We start from the raw sequence: 15,652 nt of genomic DNA, 5'->3' as shown, positions 1-15,652 counted from the left end.
CCACACCTTGCTGATGTGACAGTAATGTGCTGCTGCTTTGTGGCACTGGCAACAAACCCAAAGGGATTTCAAACTATGGAGGCAGCTGTTCATCTGCTCTGGAGGACTGCTCTTATTCCATATGCATATCCATAACTTCTTTAAAGACCAGGAAATTCCTTAATTTCCAAGAAGACAGGTACAGATGAGCCAACAAGTTATTGTTGGATGGACACTGATACATTCTTTTTTTTTTTTAGTTCTGTTCACCATGGGTGTACACAACCTGAAGTATTTTTGTTCGGTTAAACTTTGCAGGGCTTGAAATTACCTCACACCTCATTTTGGATCAACTGATTTTACTTTTCTGGCAAATAAACTGTGTCAATTAATCAGTTTCTTTGGATTACTTTCAACTTCAGCTTCATACTCACACCTCCAGACAATGCTGCTTTATTGCTGGAAAGATGAACTTTTCACAAGATAAACAACCTCACATTTCACTGCCTTCATTTTTAGTGAGTGGTCATGTGCAGGCCTTTGTATTCTCTCTTATCTGAGAGCCAGAAAATGAAGATGTGGACTTCTCCATCTACCAAATATTTTAAAATCCTATCATGCAGGAAAACTGTAGCAGAGACTTGGGTGAAGAGTCTTCCTGCATAGACCTGCCTAGGCTGGCATCTCATTTTTATGAGTGGCCCTCTGTAGCTCTCAGAAGCCTTCCAGCTCTGAGATGAAGAAAGGAAGGCACACAATAAACAGCCTCACTGAGCTACACAAACCTGGTTCATTTCTGATCACTGCCTCCACTCTGTATCAAAGAAAAACTATCTGTGGGATGAACTCATGACATTAAAAACTACTGTGATAAATACTCAAAAGACTACTCATGTACAGTCAGACAAGAAACCAAAAGATGTTTTCTGACAGCTTGATTTTGAAACAAATTATTTTCTGTGATAACAATGAATTCATCTGCAATATTTTGATTATTTTTCAAGAAACAATAGGACAGTAAATTATTCTGAGAGAAGTAATAATCCTTCTGTTGTGAGCCAGCAGGATGAAAGATTCAACTCTGAAGCGCCAACTCTGTTATATAAGTCTGCATACCTTGAATTATAGGGCTAGCAGCAATTGCAATTAGCAGGAGAAGGCATAATTCAGGAAAGGGCTATTGGATCATTTTCCAGGTCTGAAATAACACCTTGAGAAATGCCCCAGCTGGGACTTTTCAAGCACAGGACTAGGAAGACCCTTCTGGTCCTTCTGACCATAACAAAAGGCCTGTCTAGTAAGAGAACCATGCAGACACAGAGTCTGTTCCCCTTCCCTGTAAGTGCAGCATCCACTGCTGCAGATTTGGCAACTGCAGGAGCTCGGCCTCAGATTAGACTGTTTGTGCTTGGCTATTTTCACACACTGCCAAAATTTGATGACAACACCAGGGGGAAAAAAAAAAGAAAGTAAAACTGGTGATTTTCAACAGTTTATAACTCAGCTCAGCCTAAGCAGGTTTTTATGGGACAAAGAACAGAGATTTCTCTGTAGACAGCACTTTATTCCTGCCTAATTTAAAAGATTTGCTGTGAATGATGGAAACATTAGAACTTCTTAAAGAAAACATAACAAAACAAAAATCCTAGCAGTTCACTAGTATTTCTCTACAGTAGATCAAGTTTGGTGATATAAATAGAGACCATTATCTGCCTCTCTCATAATTATTCACAATAAAGTTTTTTTAAAGAAAATGAAAATATTAAACTTAAAGAAAGAGAGCTTCAAAATACATAGTATTTCTTCAAAGAGTGAAATTTCTTGCATGGAATATTTCACACTTGAACTATTCTAGTACCACACTATTCCCTAAGGAGTGTGAAATGATCTTCTCAGGGTTACAGAGTCAGTAGTAAACACAAGTTCTACTCTAAAAACCAGTATTTTAAACATGTATTTTCACTAGCATTATATCTAACAACTTCCTATTAAAACCCAGAGGTAACTTTCTGGAGTCCCCTTGTTGCTTTAACACTTTCTTTCACTCCATATCTGGAATCTCCTAAAGCAGCATTTCCTAAGTTATTTTTTCTTGTCTGCTCCCCAGCCCCATTTGCTGACTAGAGGGCCTAGGTTGTTAAATCTACACCCCTAACAAATCTCAAATTTCATCAGTGCTGGTTTTGAGCACCTCAAACTTTTCCTACTGAAACATGCCCTAGAACATAGGAAACAATATTGCTTCACCCCTTTGAATGCTATCTGTACAACAACTATTTTTACTCCATAAGAACTCCAAAAACAGCTAATTGCTTCACAAAACTGACCACTCATTCAATTACTGTTATTTTTCAGTTGAAATAGTAGCAAATCCATCAACAACATGAGAAACTTTTTGCAAAACTAGAAAACAAATGAGTGCTTTTCATAAAAGACATAGGCTGGGAATGCAGAGTAACAAAGAATATACTTTTTATATATAAAGTAAGATATTTAATTGACTGGGAGTCCTCAGTAGAGACTTGTTTGCAGCAGAGCCCCATGGTGAGGGGGAGTTTTTGAAGTTTGGATGCCTTTGGCAGCTTTATAGAACTTTAAGACAGACCAGCTATGACTAAAACATGCTCAGCTAGTTAACTATACAAACGTAATGCTTTTTCCATCCTTCTCTCCATGTGCTGACAGCATTACCATTCTCTCCAGTGTTCTTCTTCCTTCTGAGGTACAATGGATCTACCAGTTCATGCAGTACCTGATACCACATTTCAGTACAAAAACCTTCCAACAATAACTCACACAGGTAAGAGAGGTCATCATTTAGAAGTGAGCAGTTATATTAAAGGATCTACACAATCCCAAATACATTTCAGGATATGCAGTACACTGTGTGTAGATTTTAATGAGAAGGTTTGGCAGAGCAGTTTGGCAGAAGAAAGTACTCTCAAGTGATTGGAAATGGGATACATCTCCAGTTGCTTTGGATTCCCACATCACCTAAAGAGCTATTCTTCCCATCCCCCCATACAGCAACTCTCAAGGCAGTCAAATTTATAGCTCAATAAATTTTTTTATTAAAAATAAAAAGTGTGGCTTTTAAGTACTGCAGTCTTCCAACATCCTTATGCCAGGTCTAGATCAAACTGTTGTAGCTGAATATGAAGCTGGGGAGGCTTGGCCTACTTTATACAGCAGTTCTAAGTTAAAGTTTTGAGATCTAAGCCACCTCTTTCCATTTTGTAACAGCTGTTTTTCTATCCTTTCATAAAAAAAAAAAAAGGAAAGGAAAGAGACCAGTGTAGAATAGTTAAATAAATAAATAATGGCTCACAAAACCACAGTGGAGGAACCACTGCTAGTCCTGCCAATAAAAATGTTCCTTCTCTTCAGGGCTGGCTAAACAACTGAAAGTGCTTCTAATGAACTGCTGGCAGCACCATCCATCATTGCACTAAATGGATTCATGTCTCCCTAAACCAAGGATAACTATTTATCTGTAATGCACAGTCAGAAATTAGGAAGTATTTAAGCCTGGGAAGTCTAATCCCTCTCTTCTCCCCACCTCCTCAAAGCTTGGTTTTATCCAGGCTTCCTTGTGTAAGGATGATTAGAAAGTTTGACTGATAGAGAACTTCAAACTGCTGCTAATGAATCATCTGAATGAGTTTGAAAAATACTTGAGCAGACCAGAAATCTGCAGTCTGATTTTAACATTACAAATACTTGACATTATATTTATCTTCTCCCTCTTTTTTTTGGTCATTTGCTGTACTGCCTTGCACCTTACCTGGAAGTAGTTACAGGCTGCTCAAAGCAAGATGGCACATTCATTAGATATAGAACAACTGAGTCCCAACAGTTGCTTAGGATCTTTGAAGATGTGCAAATAATAGAAGTGTACTGTAAACAATCAAAAGGAAGACATGTTTTTGAGCTCTAGAGAAAGTGTGGAAGTGATGTCAGTAATTAGTCCCTGGTCAGAAGTCACCTCTGAAGGCTCAACTCATTACAGATAGCTGCTATCTGCAGAGACATATCCATGCAGGGGCTGTCTTTAGAACAACAAGGATCAGAAAGGAATGCAGAGACATCAATAAAACAAGCCTACAATAATAAAAGAAGACACTTACTTCATTTCCAGGACCTCCTCCAAATGTTTCCTTCTTTCAGCTCGTAGGTTGGTCAAATGGGTTTCCTTCTCAGCCAAAGACTGTTGTGTAGAGGACAGTTTTGCTTTCATTGACTCCAACTCCTGTTTGACCTTCTCCATAGCCATCATCAGCTCCTCTACCTAAAACATTTTTGGAGAAGACAGGAGGAGAGAAAAATTATGCAGTGTGACCAGCTGGAACTTACTGAATGTCATAGCTGAATTGGAGTACAAATGTTACCAGGGAATGGATGCTACTCAGCACTTCTGCAGGCTGGAGGCACCATCCAGTGCTGTGGACAGCATGTCTACACCTGACCAAAGCATCATTACAGCTGGGGAGTTGACTTAGTTTGGTTACATAACCATTAAAATACAAACCTTCAACTCTTCTGTATTTCTGTTTCAGAGAATGTACCACAGGGATAAGAGGATGGCCTGCATATGTTAACACTGACCCACAAAAATGCAAGGTATTAAATGAAACACATTGGTATCATACCAAAAGGATAAAACACTTTCACTGTAAATGATGCCTGAAGAGAAACTACATGTGAACTTTAGGAACAAAGGTAACATTTCTGAAGCAGGGAGAGGAATAGGTTCCCACGAAGATGTGAGGCTACTTCCCTCAAAATACCACTTGAACAATGCTTTTAGGCATGTGTTGGGATTTAGCAATGTAAGACATTCAAAGAGTTGCTGATGGCAGAGAAGTACAGCAGAACAATGCTCTTATCTTCAGCAAACTGGAAAGATTCAGAAACAGCATGATTATAAATTCTGCCACGTTTTACACAAATGAAGAGTAATTTTATTTTGCACTCAAAAGAGGTTCTGTCTTAGGTAGAATTTATCACTAATTAACATTTAAAATCACAATACATACTTAAATCTAGCTACATATAGCATTCAAAAGCCTCTGGATGTGCTTTAATAATTTTATAATAAAGCTCAATGGTGCACACTACTTTCACTGACTTCTTCCATGTAGGTTTTCTCTTTCCATCAAAAACCAAGTGTATAAATATAAAGTGTATAAATGATTTTATAATGTGCTTTCAATAGGAGAAAATCAGATGCTACTGCTGCACAAAATTAAGTATTTGTATAAATTTAGTATGCAAACACAAGCACTACCTTGCCTTTATATCCCTCCATAACAATCAAGTTGTGATCCATCCTGGAAGTGAATTATTCAATTTACAACAAGCTCAATTTCTACGTACATGTTTTTACAAGGAGAGTTGATTTGCTATACAGGTAATGTAGGAGGGAAGTATGTAACACGCTTTAATAAATCCTGTACTCCTAAAGGTAGAGCTAATGACTCAGGACAAACACGGATAATAAGACTGGTTTTCATCCTCAATGGTGACAGAGCAAGAAACATTGCAACTGAGAATTAGGAGATTTATAAAAACCTAGCACAGACATTGTGCAGAGTTTACTGCAGAAAGCCTTTCTACTTCCTTCAAATGCAGCTGCCAAAAGGTAGTATTCTTACGCTTAGCAAACTAAATAAAATTAAAATATGCAATTATCATAAAGTATTCAAAACGTACAGCCAAGAATTCATCTAGTAATCAATAGCCCAAAGGAGAACCTCAGTGACAAGTAGTCCAAACTGGCAAGTATGGATATAATAACCAAACTTTCCCCGTTTTATTAGTGTTTAGTGTACAAAACAAGATTAGAAAATCTGTCCATTTTTAAAACTAAGATAAAACTCCATAAAGTGAAACAGAGAAAATATATCAGAAAAGAATGTAAAGAAGTGCAGAAATAATACTACTAGGATGGAAACAGATTCTTAGAAAAACGGTGGAGTAATGAAGGTGCACTTGTGCATCAGCTGCTAGGGTATCGGTCTCTGTTTCCTGTGGGTGGATCAAAAATATCTACACACACATTTTCCTTTAAACTAAGAAGAGGCACGCCAGCTATAAACCCCTGGGCTTGAACAGAAAACCACCTGGAATCAGCAAGCCCCCAGCCAACTGCAACAGTCAAAAGGGCCTGTGTCAATTTGTCAGCTGCCAAGATAAAACGACCTCTGAAGCAACATCTTCTCCATAACCAGGTTTGAAAGATTTCTGACAGGCTTCCTCCCACTGCCAGCCATCAAGGTCTGTGACGCTAACACTGCGGAGTGGTCTGCCTGATGTAGATCTGTAGTGTGACAACTCTGAGCTGTTTGGAAGACATGAGGAAACTGGAGTCTGATACCTGGGCCAAGGCTCCTAGGGAGAGGTGGCAAGGGCTAAACTCTGCAGGAGTATCTCCCAGTAGTGCTTATTGCAGGTACTTTATCTTTTTCTCATTGCTCGGTTTGATAACTCTTTTAATTCTAAGGTTATAGTTTGTATTTTTGCAGGCCAACAGAAAATTGAACTAATCATGTATTAGGAATGGCTGGAATGTGAGCAGCTTTTAAATTGTGCCAACAACTTGTTTTACAGAACTGTCATTGCCTTCCAAGCTCCCCAGCAAGGGCCATTTGTCACACAATTTAAAGACAAAGTTCACCAAAATAGTGATGATTGTATTCACAGTAAAGACTTTGTTGTTCAGATTCATCAGGTTGTAGATAGTCCATGGGGCTATTTCAATTAAACTTCTACAAAACAAAACATTTTATTTGGCAGCTTCTGAATCTTAGTGCAGACCTATCTCAGTAAGCAGTCCTGTGAGAAATGACAGAGGAATATTCACTAGGAACAAACTACTTGCAACACACATTTAATTTAGCCTATACAAAAACCTTCATATCTACCCTTGAATTCTGTCCCCTGAGTGAAGCTAATTACACAATAAAGAAAAAATATTTGCCAAAACCAGAGCTCTTGGCACACTGAGATATTTTCAGAGACAGGCTGTTGACATTTTCAATTTAGCTGTGGGTAAGCTTGTGCCCTGTGAGTTGTAGCTAGAAAGTCTGCACCCATTTCAGAGGATGGAAAGGGTGAACCCTTGCCACTCTTTTCTCAAATGACAGCATATAAAAGCAAAATGTATCTTTGACTGTCTAGGACATAGCCACCATTCAGGTCTCTGTAGACAGGCCAGAAAAGTCTTCATGCATTCTGAGCAGAGAACTTAAATGGAAACTTATTTGTTCATTGTTCTTAGGTCTTAAGTGACCTGGCCAGGTGACAGCTTGTCTTCAAGGAAGGACACCAAGCTGAAATAAATTTCCATTAGAGGAGAGATTTCCTGAGATATTGAACAAACTATGTGAAAGAAGGCAAAGAATGTCAATTAGAACAGGATGAGATTCACAGCAGCAGAAATGGGAAATGTCAAGAGAGAACAAATACTTTGCATAGTACTGCATCTTCTTCCTTAGGAAACATGAAAGCAAGGTGGAGAGAAATGGCAATGCAACAGGAGAAGCTTATTTATGTCAATGACAGCCTGTAAAGAAATGATTTAATAACAAAAAAACCTGAAGCTCTTTTCAGGAGCCTATCTGCCATCTTAACCTCCCTGCTCCTACAGACCGTTACTTCAGCTTCCTGCAACTGCAAATCAAAACCCAGAAGGTTTTTGTACAGACACAGAGATACCACATTATCTCCAAATATGTAGTGGTTCCAGTAAACTTTTCTGATCAGGGACTTGCAAAGAGCTTGGTCAAGTTCCCCAAGAGTCAGTAAAAAGCCAGCAAAATTGAGAAAGGGACTGTATACACCAAGTATTACTGAGGATGGAAATCCTCCCAACCTCTGTAATACTCTTGGAATGATTTCAGATGATCAGGATAGGCAAGCTCCAGTTCCTCACCTGTTACATGAGAACTAATGCACTGCTAATGTCCTGAGATACAACCAATATTTCAGGTCAGGAAGAATGCCCACATCAACTGGTGTGGTTGTTATTGTTTGCCTCTTAAAATCAGAGCCCAAAGACTCCAACACCTGAAGTCAATCCAGACAGATAACTCACTAACAGAACATCAGCATCCCCAAACACTTCAAATGTTTACATTACAGTGTAGTGGCAGCTGCCATTGTGAGCTCTCCTCAGTGATAAAGCATCACCTGAAGATAACTTTTCTAGGGCACAGAACATTGGAAAAAGCTTCTCTAGCCCTCTGAGGAAGATAGTTCTAGAGCTTAATTTTCTGCTTGCACCTTTTCAGGGAAGCAGAGCAATTCTGGGTCATGATCCAAGCCACAAATGCATCATGAATGCTGGCAACACAATGTAATTCACCAGAGTGGGACTGTGCAACTCTAGAGAGGCAAGGGCAGAGTCATCAGTCTGGGGGGAAAAAAAGAGCCCAATGCCATACACTTGAAAAAACATTTGCAGGGGCAAAGGCTCTGTTCTGAAATGGTGACACACACAACCTGTGTTTATAGGCTATGTGCATACCAAGAATGAGGAAAAGGCTAAAGATGCCCTACACAGACAGCACAAAGGAAAATGTTCTAGTCTCAAGTGATAGGATATGAATGCATCCAAATTCACATGACTGGCATTAAAACTAGCAAATCACTGGTACACTATATAAAAAATCTTTTATGTTAGGTAAGGCTTTTTGTCACCTGTAGACTATCCACCTTTACAGAAAATACTGTGTATCTTCTTTTGGTTTTCATTTTTTCATAGAATGGTTTGGGTTGGAAGGGCCCTTCAAGCACCACCCTCCTGCCATGCCCATCACCAGATTAGGCCCCTCAAAGCCCCATACAACACAGCCCTGAACACTTCCAGTGATGGAACATCCACAACTTCTCAAGGCAATGTGTTCCAGTGTCTCACTATACTTATTATACAGAACTTCTTCCCCATCTCCAGCCCAAACATATTCTCTTTCATTTTAAAACCATTGACCCTCGTTCTGTAACTAGAGACCTTGGGGAAGAGTCTCTTTCTCTTTCAAGTCCCCTTTTTATACTTCGAGGTTGCAATGAAGTCTCTCCAGAGCCTTCCCCAGACTGAACAATTCCAATTCCCAGGGTTTCCTCACAGGAGAGGTGCTCCAGCCCTCTGATCATTTGGCCTCCTCTGGAGCTGCTCCAGCAGGTTCGTGTCCTTCCTGTGCTGGGGGCCCTAGAGCTGGATGCTCCAGGTGGGGTTTCTCCAGAGCTAAAGAGAGGGGAGAATCCTCTCCCTCAACCTTACCAGTCTGTAATTAGAAGGCTCTAAGGGCATGACAAAGGTACCTGACTGTTACACTAAGATCCCCACTCCTAGGCTGGAGATACAGTATTTTAGGTCAAACATAGGAAACACAGTTGAGTGTTTAAGTACATACCTGGAATCAGAGTTGTTTTTAAGCTTCTGATTGAAGGAAAGAAATTTTAGTTCTTTCCATATACATACAGACACAGCAGGCCATGGGATAGCTGTTTATATTCACTACTGTGTCTCAAAAGTTCCAGGCAGAATACAAAATTATGGCATTTCAGAGCACACAAGTACAAATACCAATACAAGTAATTTTCCATTATCTGTGTATAAATCAATCACTGGAGATCTTTTCAAAACCATCTCAGCAGGCTAACAAGCATACTTAAAATTATTTGTTTTCTAAACATAGACCTGTTTGTATAAACAAGAAATTAGCATTGCAAGACCAAATGTAATAAGAATCTGTAATTTTACCCAAAATTAATTAGGCAAGCAAAACAGAAAATCTTGCAGTTAAAAGTCAGTAGAAAGAATATCAGAAGGACTGCAAAAGTAATTAACATTTCTCAGTGTCACTCTCAGATGACAGTCTCCTATTTATCTACAGCTCTTGAGTTTTTAAAGTATTTTTTATCACACTATGTACACTGCTGAAATGATAAAGAGACTGCAAATTTCTGCATTATCTTTTATTCAGTTGAATTGATTAGACTGCAGAGAAGGAAAAGAAATAAACATGAAAAGAAAGACAAAGACAAGAGATCTGGCTCCATGTAAACTTGTTTGGATCCCAGAAAAAATTCCTAGAACAGATGTTAAGACATGGAAAAAGCACAGGCCAGACTTGGGACTTAGGCATGTAATTTAACTGCCTCCAGTAACATATTACAGGGAGTAAGCACTGAGTCTGACATAACTTGGATTGCCAGCAGGACCAGATGGTTTGCTTAAATCACAAGCTAATAAACCTTTACACAAAATAAGAGGGAAATGAGTTATGGCTTCATCATAGCCCCATTTTCGTTAAAGCAGTAGGGTGGCTTTAAGGTACTCTTAAAGACTATATCCAAGACACTTAATTAAACTCTTGGCTATTTTGAATTAAGGGAACAAACTTCAAATTCCTATAGATATTGGGAAAACTGTTAGGCGTAGCTTCTTTAGAGCTAAAAATATCAGAGGAAAAGGAGAGAAATCAGTAAACAATAAGAAGAAAACTCTTCCTGTCCCTTAGTAAAATTATACTATAACGTCTGATTTGTAAGGTAAGGACAGCCCTCAACCACAGAACAGCAGAAAGCTCTGCCCCACTGACAGCAGAGGGGTGTAAAGCAGGATGGCTCTGTCCCACCACTCAGGGTGGAGCTCTGGCTTCAGTTCAAGCCCCTCTTAGTCAGCACCAGTGCACAGGATGCAGTAATTAAGATATTTCTACATATCACTTCTACCTGCATCTCAAAGGGGGTGCCAGACTTGCAGCACCCTTTTGCCAAAGTCAGCTGTGTACAGCGTTAGAGGACTGGGCAGACTGCACATGGAAAAGGAGTTCTGTTTGCAGTAAAGAAGGGAGTGAGCACTGAAGCTGTGAAAATGCCTGGTGGATTATCAGCTCTCCAGAGAAAGAGAGGGTCTTTTGATCATCTGTAGTACAGAGCAGTAATTTTAGGGATCAGCTTTGTGTTTCATTACATTACTGTGTGGCTTTCTTAAGTTTTTGTGCCTTTGTTTTTTTGGTCATTTCGGTTTTGTATGTTCAGCATCCCTGATAAAATAGAGTGTCTTGTTGGCTTAACAGAACTGGTGCCACTGTTCTGTTCTTACCTTATTAAATGGGAAAAAGGAGAGGAGCAAGATAAAGAGAACAAAAGCCCATGGTCTAAAAACCTGCAGGATACTGCAGACGAATGCAATTTTTCTTATCACTGTGAAACTGAGATATTTAGACAGCTGAGTCTCTTATTTCCATCAGCTGGTATCCCAACAAAAACTTCATTATAAAATGAGCATCTGATAATAAAAAGGAGTTAATGCTCTGTATTGCTCCTTGCTGTCTCCACTGATGGTTCTAGGCAAGGAAGAGCACTAATGAGATGGACCAGACATCAGACATTACCATATTCCTCCTGCAGAAGCCACACAAACATCAACAAAGACATCTCTGTCAAGGTCTTTTTTACTTGAGTGTTCATCAAGTTTTTTTTCACTCATACTCTGAGAGCGCTGAGTTTTTGTATGAAGAAAGAGGAATCAGGATTCACAGATGGTTGGAAAAGAGAAAATTCCTAAGCCTTCAGGACTCAGTAAGTCACAGCTGTGTCCTGTTAGGATGTTTGGAGGTAGCTTTGACAGTTGTATCTCCTAAATGTGGGCTATAACCCACATAAATAAGCAACAGACTACTGCTGGGACAAGAGCTCTTCAGAAGGAAACAATAATTGCCTCTGCTTAACACAAACAAAATATATGAGTCAGGCCTTGAATAAAAGTAAGTGAAAACTGAATTCTGATTTCTACTGAGGAAAAGAAATCTGGTTTAGTCACTGGTATCTGAAGAGTGTAACAAGTTACAATTCTCTTTCCACACTTTCCTCAAGCAAAACCATTATCCAACGAAACACTCTCATTATGTTTTTCAATCCACATAACCATACCAAAGGAAGCTGTCCTATTTTACTTTACATGGATCTATAGTCTCAGGAAACTGTCTTGTGTTCATCTTCCAGGACCAGCAATTCCCAACCCTTGGGAATACAGCAGCAATCACTAGGAACAATAATCTATCTTGAAAAACTTGGATTTTGATCACCTTTTAAAAATCTCTACAGAGGCAGAGACCCTCGAATGCAGCACATGAAGCACATCCTGTGCAGAGCTGCTCATGTTGTGCTCATTTGGCACAATTTATCACATCCAAACAAAATTCTCCAGATCCATGATTCAATCGTGATACTCCAGCCACAACTCTAAACATGGCCATCTTCAAAATAAATTGCCCTTTCTTAGGTTACATCTACTGCTGCTAAGGTAGAAGTGAGACTAATTGCCCAAGGATTTCAGCAGGTTTTTACCAGCTTTCTGCAGACCATGCTGATTTCCATTTTGCTGCATTTTAGACAGTTTCAGGTTAACTAGGATATGTCACTATGGCAGAGGGTTTAGACCTAACTGAATAATATTCAAAGTAAATATTTAATGCTGTGCTGCACAGCAAAGACTGTCAATTTATATAGCACAGATTGATTTTCCAAAGAGAAAAATTCTGGTATGATGTATTAACTCACTACAAGCAGTGAAAAATGTTATGCTGATTCCATATACAACTTTAACACTCTTTTCCCAAAAGACATTAAGGATCACGAACATAAATAAATGAAAGCACATGCACTGCCATGTGAAGGTTGAACATGTGGCAACTGAAGAAGCACAGTCTCATTGGCAAACTCAGGGAAGTTTCCACCTCTACAAACTTGTGGAAGCAGATCTTTAGCATTGTAGTTAACAGAAAGCAAGTAGCAGAACCTAACTATAATAAATAAAAAGGACTTCCACTATTTGGAGCCAACTGAATTCAGGCTGAAATTCAGTGAAGGGTTTGAAGGAATCCGATGGTAAACAGCAGTACAGGGAAGTCAGGAAGTTTTTGTGTGAGTAGGAAACGCTTCAAATGAAGAGGCATCCTCAATTTAATGAGCTTCAAGCTTGTCAGCCTCCTGTGTTTTTGCATACAGGAGAATGCTATGGAAAGGAAAATTTATTTTCTTGCACTTAATGGATTTGGAGGAAAAATCAACAAGAACATATATGAACCTAATGTTCAAGTCTAATGAGTTTTTCTAATGCTCTGAACTACATATTATTGTGTCACACTTGCATTTAGATCACAGAGAATGCAACTGGAAAAGGAAGTTAAAATGAAAAAAGCACAGGACTAGCTTACACAAATATTAACACAAGTGTTTGTGTAGGTCCTCACAATTACAAGCAAGCATTAATGTAACCAAGTCTGCAAGAATTTGATTTTCTCTTGAGCCACAACAAATAAAATGCTGTCTAGAAGCAGGTACTTAGGAAAATAATATAACAGGCAGAGAGATGCCAAGATAGAGCTTTGTCTGGGATACCTGACTTAGTAAAAGGCATAACGTGAAATCAGTATTTATCTATTAAACAATAAAAATGGATAAAAATACAGACAAAATGATCTTAAAATCAGCACTTCCACCAAATTTATATATAATATTTTCCATCAGTATTTCTCATTTCATTAAATGAAAAGGTGAGTTATATGGAGAAATGCTCAATGTATATTTTGCACAGAGGTTAATTACTCTTTCAGTGTCCCCAGTTCTCCTGAAAGTCATCAAATTTTGACTACTTTGCAACCTTAAACAAGAGCAACAAATTAAACAAAAACAAAGTCATCTTCCCTGGAGGAATTTAAAAGACAGGTAGATGTGGTGTTTAGGGACATAGTTTAGTGGTGGGCTTGGCAGTATCAGGTTAATGGCTGGACCCAATAATCTTAGAGGTTTTTTCCAACCTAAACAGTTCCATGATTCTAAAAGATTTTGAATGCTTTTTTTTTGTCTATGATGTTAGAAAAAGATCTCTACCTCAAAGTTGTTAGGCATGATTTCCTATTCATTTCTCTCTTTATTCATTTTTCCCATCTGGAGATAAAAAAACCCTCCCAAGCCCCCAGCTCAGCACAGCTGAACACAACTAAGACAGAAAAAATTCCACTCTTCCACCTCTTAAAAGGTACATTACTGAATGCAGAGGGAATTACACACCAAATTACCTCTCCCTTGCAGGGAGTGTGATTCAGTACAAATCTGGGTATTTTTAAAGGAAAAGGTTATGTAATCCATTTAAATATCCAGGGAAAAGAAGCAACATTAGGGAGATGCAGTGCTCCTAAAAATTACTGCAAGCATATTCACTGACAGAGCCCAGTGAACTTCAGTTACCCAATATGCTTTCTCCAACCAAAGCAGAACAATCAGACAAAAGAATAAAGTAAATCTCAAGGAAAATAATGGTAAGATTATACTTCGGGCTGACACTGACTTAAAAAGCTCTTAAAATTTTTATCAGTTAAACAAAGTAAAATATAAATTTCTAGCACAGAATTTTACTTCGTATGAACCAAGTACTCAAATTACTTTGCACGTGCACATATAAACACACACTCAAAAGCCAGAATGATTTTGGCAGACTTTTACAGAAAAGAGCTTTTCAGCAGATATTCAGGGGAAGTTCAGCCAAAGAAATGTAAACTCCCCAAAAAAAACTTTAAAAAAATCCTCCAGCACCATCATCCCCAAGCCATCCCCAAGGCAGTGGATTACTGCCTTGATCCCCTATCTCGAAGTTTATAAAATTTCTCACTAGGAGATACAGAAGAAGAGACAAAAACATTCATTAAAAGCAAGCTGTCCAGCATGTATTACAGAGCAGTCAGAACTCTGACATTTCTGTGGTGCTCAGAAAACATCTACAAATAACTGGTTCTTGAGAAATTCCACTCCATATTTTTCATTTACAGGGACCTGCAGAAAGTAACTTAGTGTGCTGTGAAATAATGTCAATTATTTCACAATATATGTGAGAAAATATTTCAGATCTATTTCAGCAACAGAATGCTTAGCAAAAAAGATATGTTTTAATTTATCTGGCATTTCCAGAAGGTATTTGATAGGATAGCATCCAATATATGATAAATCTGCTGTAAATGTAGTTTCTATTCTTACAATTAATTGTAGTCTAAATAATATTTGCTAGAAAGTTAAAACCAGAATGGTGTTCTAACAGAAGTGCAAATGACAGATACAATTCAAAACTTGGTGAGCATTTCAGCACAGTAACTTACACATAAGACAAAAAGCTCTTGGAGCCTCTACTCTACATTCAAACCCTTGCAGACCTTGTATTTACAGTAGGGAAATGGGAGAGAACTGTGAAGAAGGTTCTGCTTGAGTTATTGAGTTATTTCATCTTTATTTTTCCTTAACAAACAGTTAATTTTGAAGTAGGCATATGTGATATAGAATATCAGGAGTCTTGTTATCAACATATTTTGCATGTAATGTGTACCTGAAATAATATTAAATCCTGGTGAAATAATTTATAGAGACAGTGGGAGAAAGTAATGAGTGTAAGAAAATACATTTAAACAATACATTACTTTTACAATATTACATCTTTCATACTTTCCATAAAAAAAGAAAACAGAAAAACCTGCCCTATGTAGGATAAAAAGACAGTGTATGAATAAAGATACAGCTATTTATAAGTTGACATACTCATTTAAAATGTGACACTGAACCATATGAACCATAACTTCAAAAAACATTGATGGAAGGTGTCAAGATCAGACTGCCA

The 15,652-nt window shown here is 38.3% G+C and overlaps 1 protein-coding gene across 15 annotated transcripts in view; it reads right to left on the bottom strand.

The window, feature by feature from the left end:
- ERC1 (ELKS/RAB6-interacting/CAST family member 1) overlaps positions 1-15,652 on the bottom strand; it is a 277,084-nt gene that overhangs the window by 93,064 nt on the left and 168,368 nt on the right. For 14 of the 15 annotated variants that reach the window (XM_064421242.1, XM_064421249.1, XM_064421246.1 and 11 more), the window contains one exon: positions 4,107-4,267. In XM_064421242.1, coding sequence (XP_064277312.1) covers positions 4,107-4,267 — 161 coding nt within the window. Of the gene's footprint in view, positions 1-3,762; positions 3,877-4,106; positions 4,268-15,652 lie in introns of those variants that run through there. The other variant, XM_064421252.1, reaches the window with a different exon arrangement.

This window comes from Passer domesticus, chromosome 5 (genome assembly GCF_036417665.1).
Source record: "Passer domesticus isolate bPasDom1 chromosome 5, bPasDom1.hap1, whole genome shotgun sequence".
In the NCBI taxonomy this organism is placed as follows: domain Eukaryota; kingdom Metazoa; phylum Chordata; class Aves; order Passeriformes; family Passeridae; genus Passer; species Passer domesticus.
This window is presented reverse-complemented; position numbering and strand designations above follow the sequence as displayed.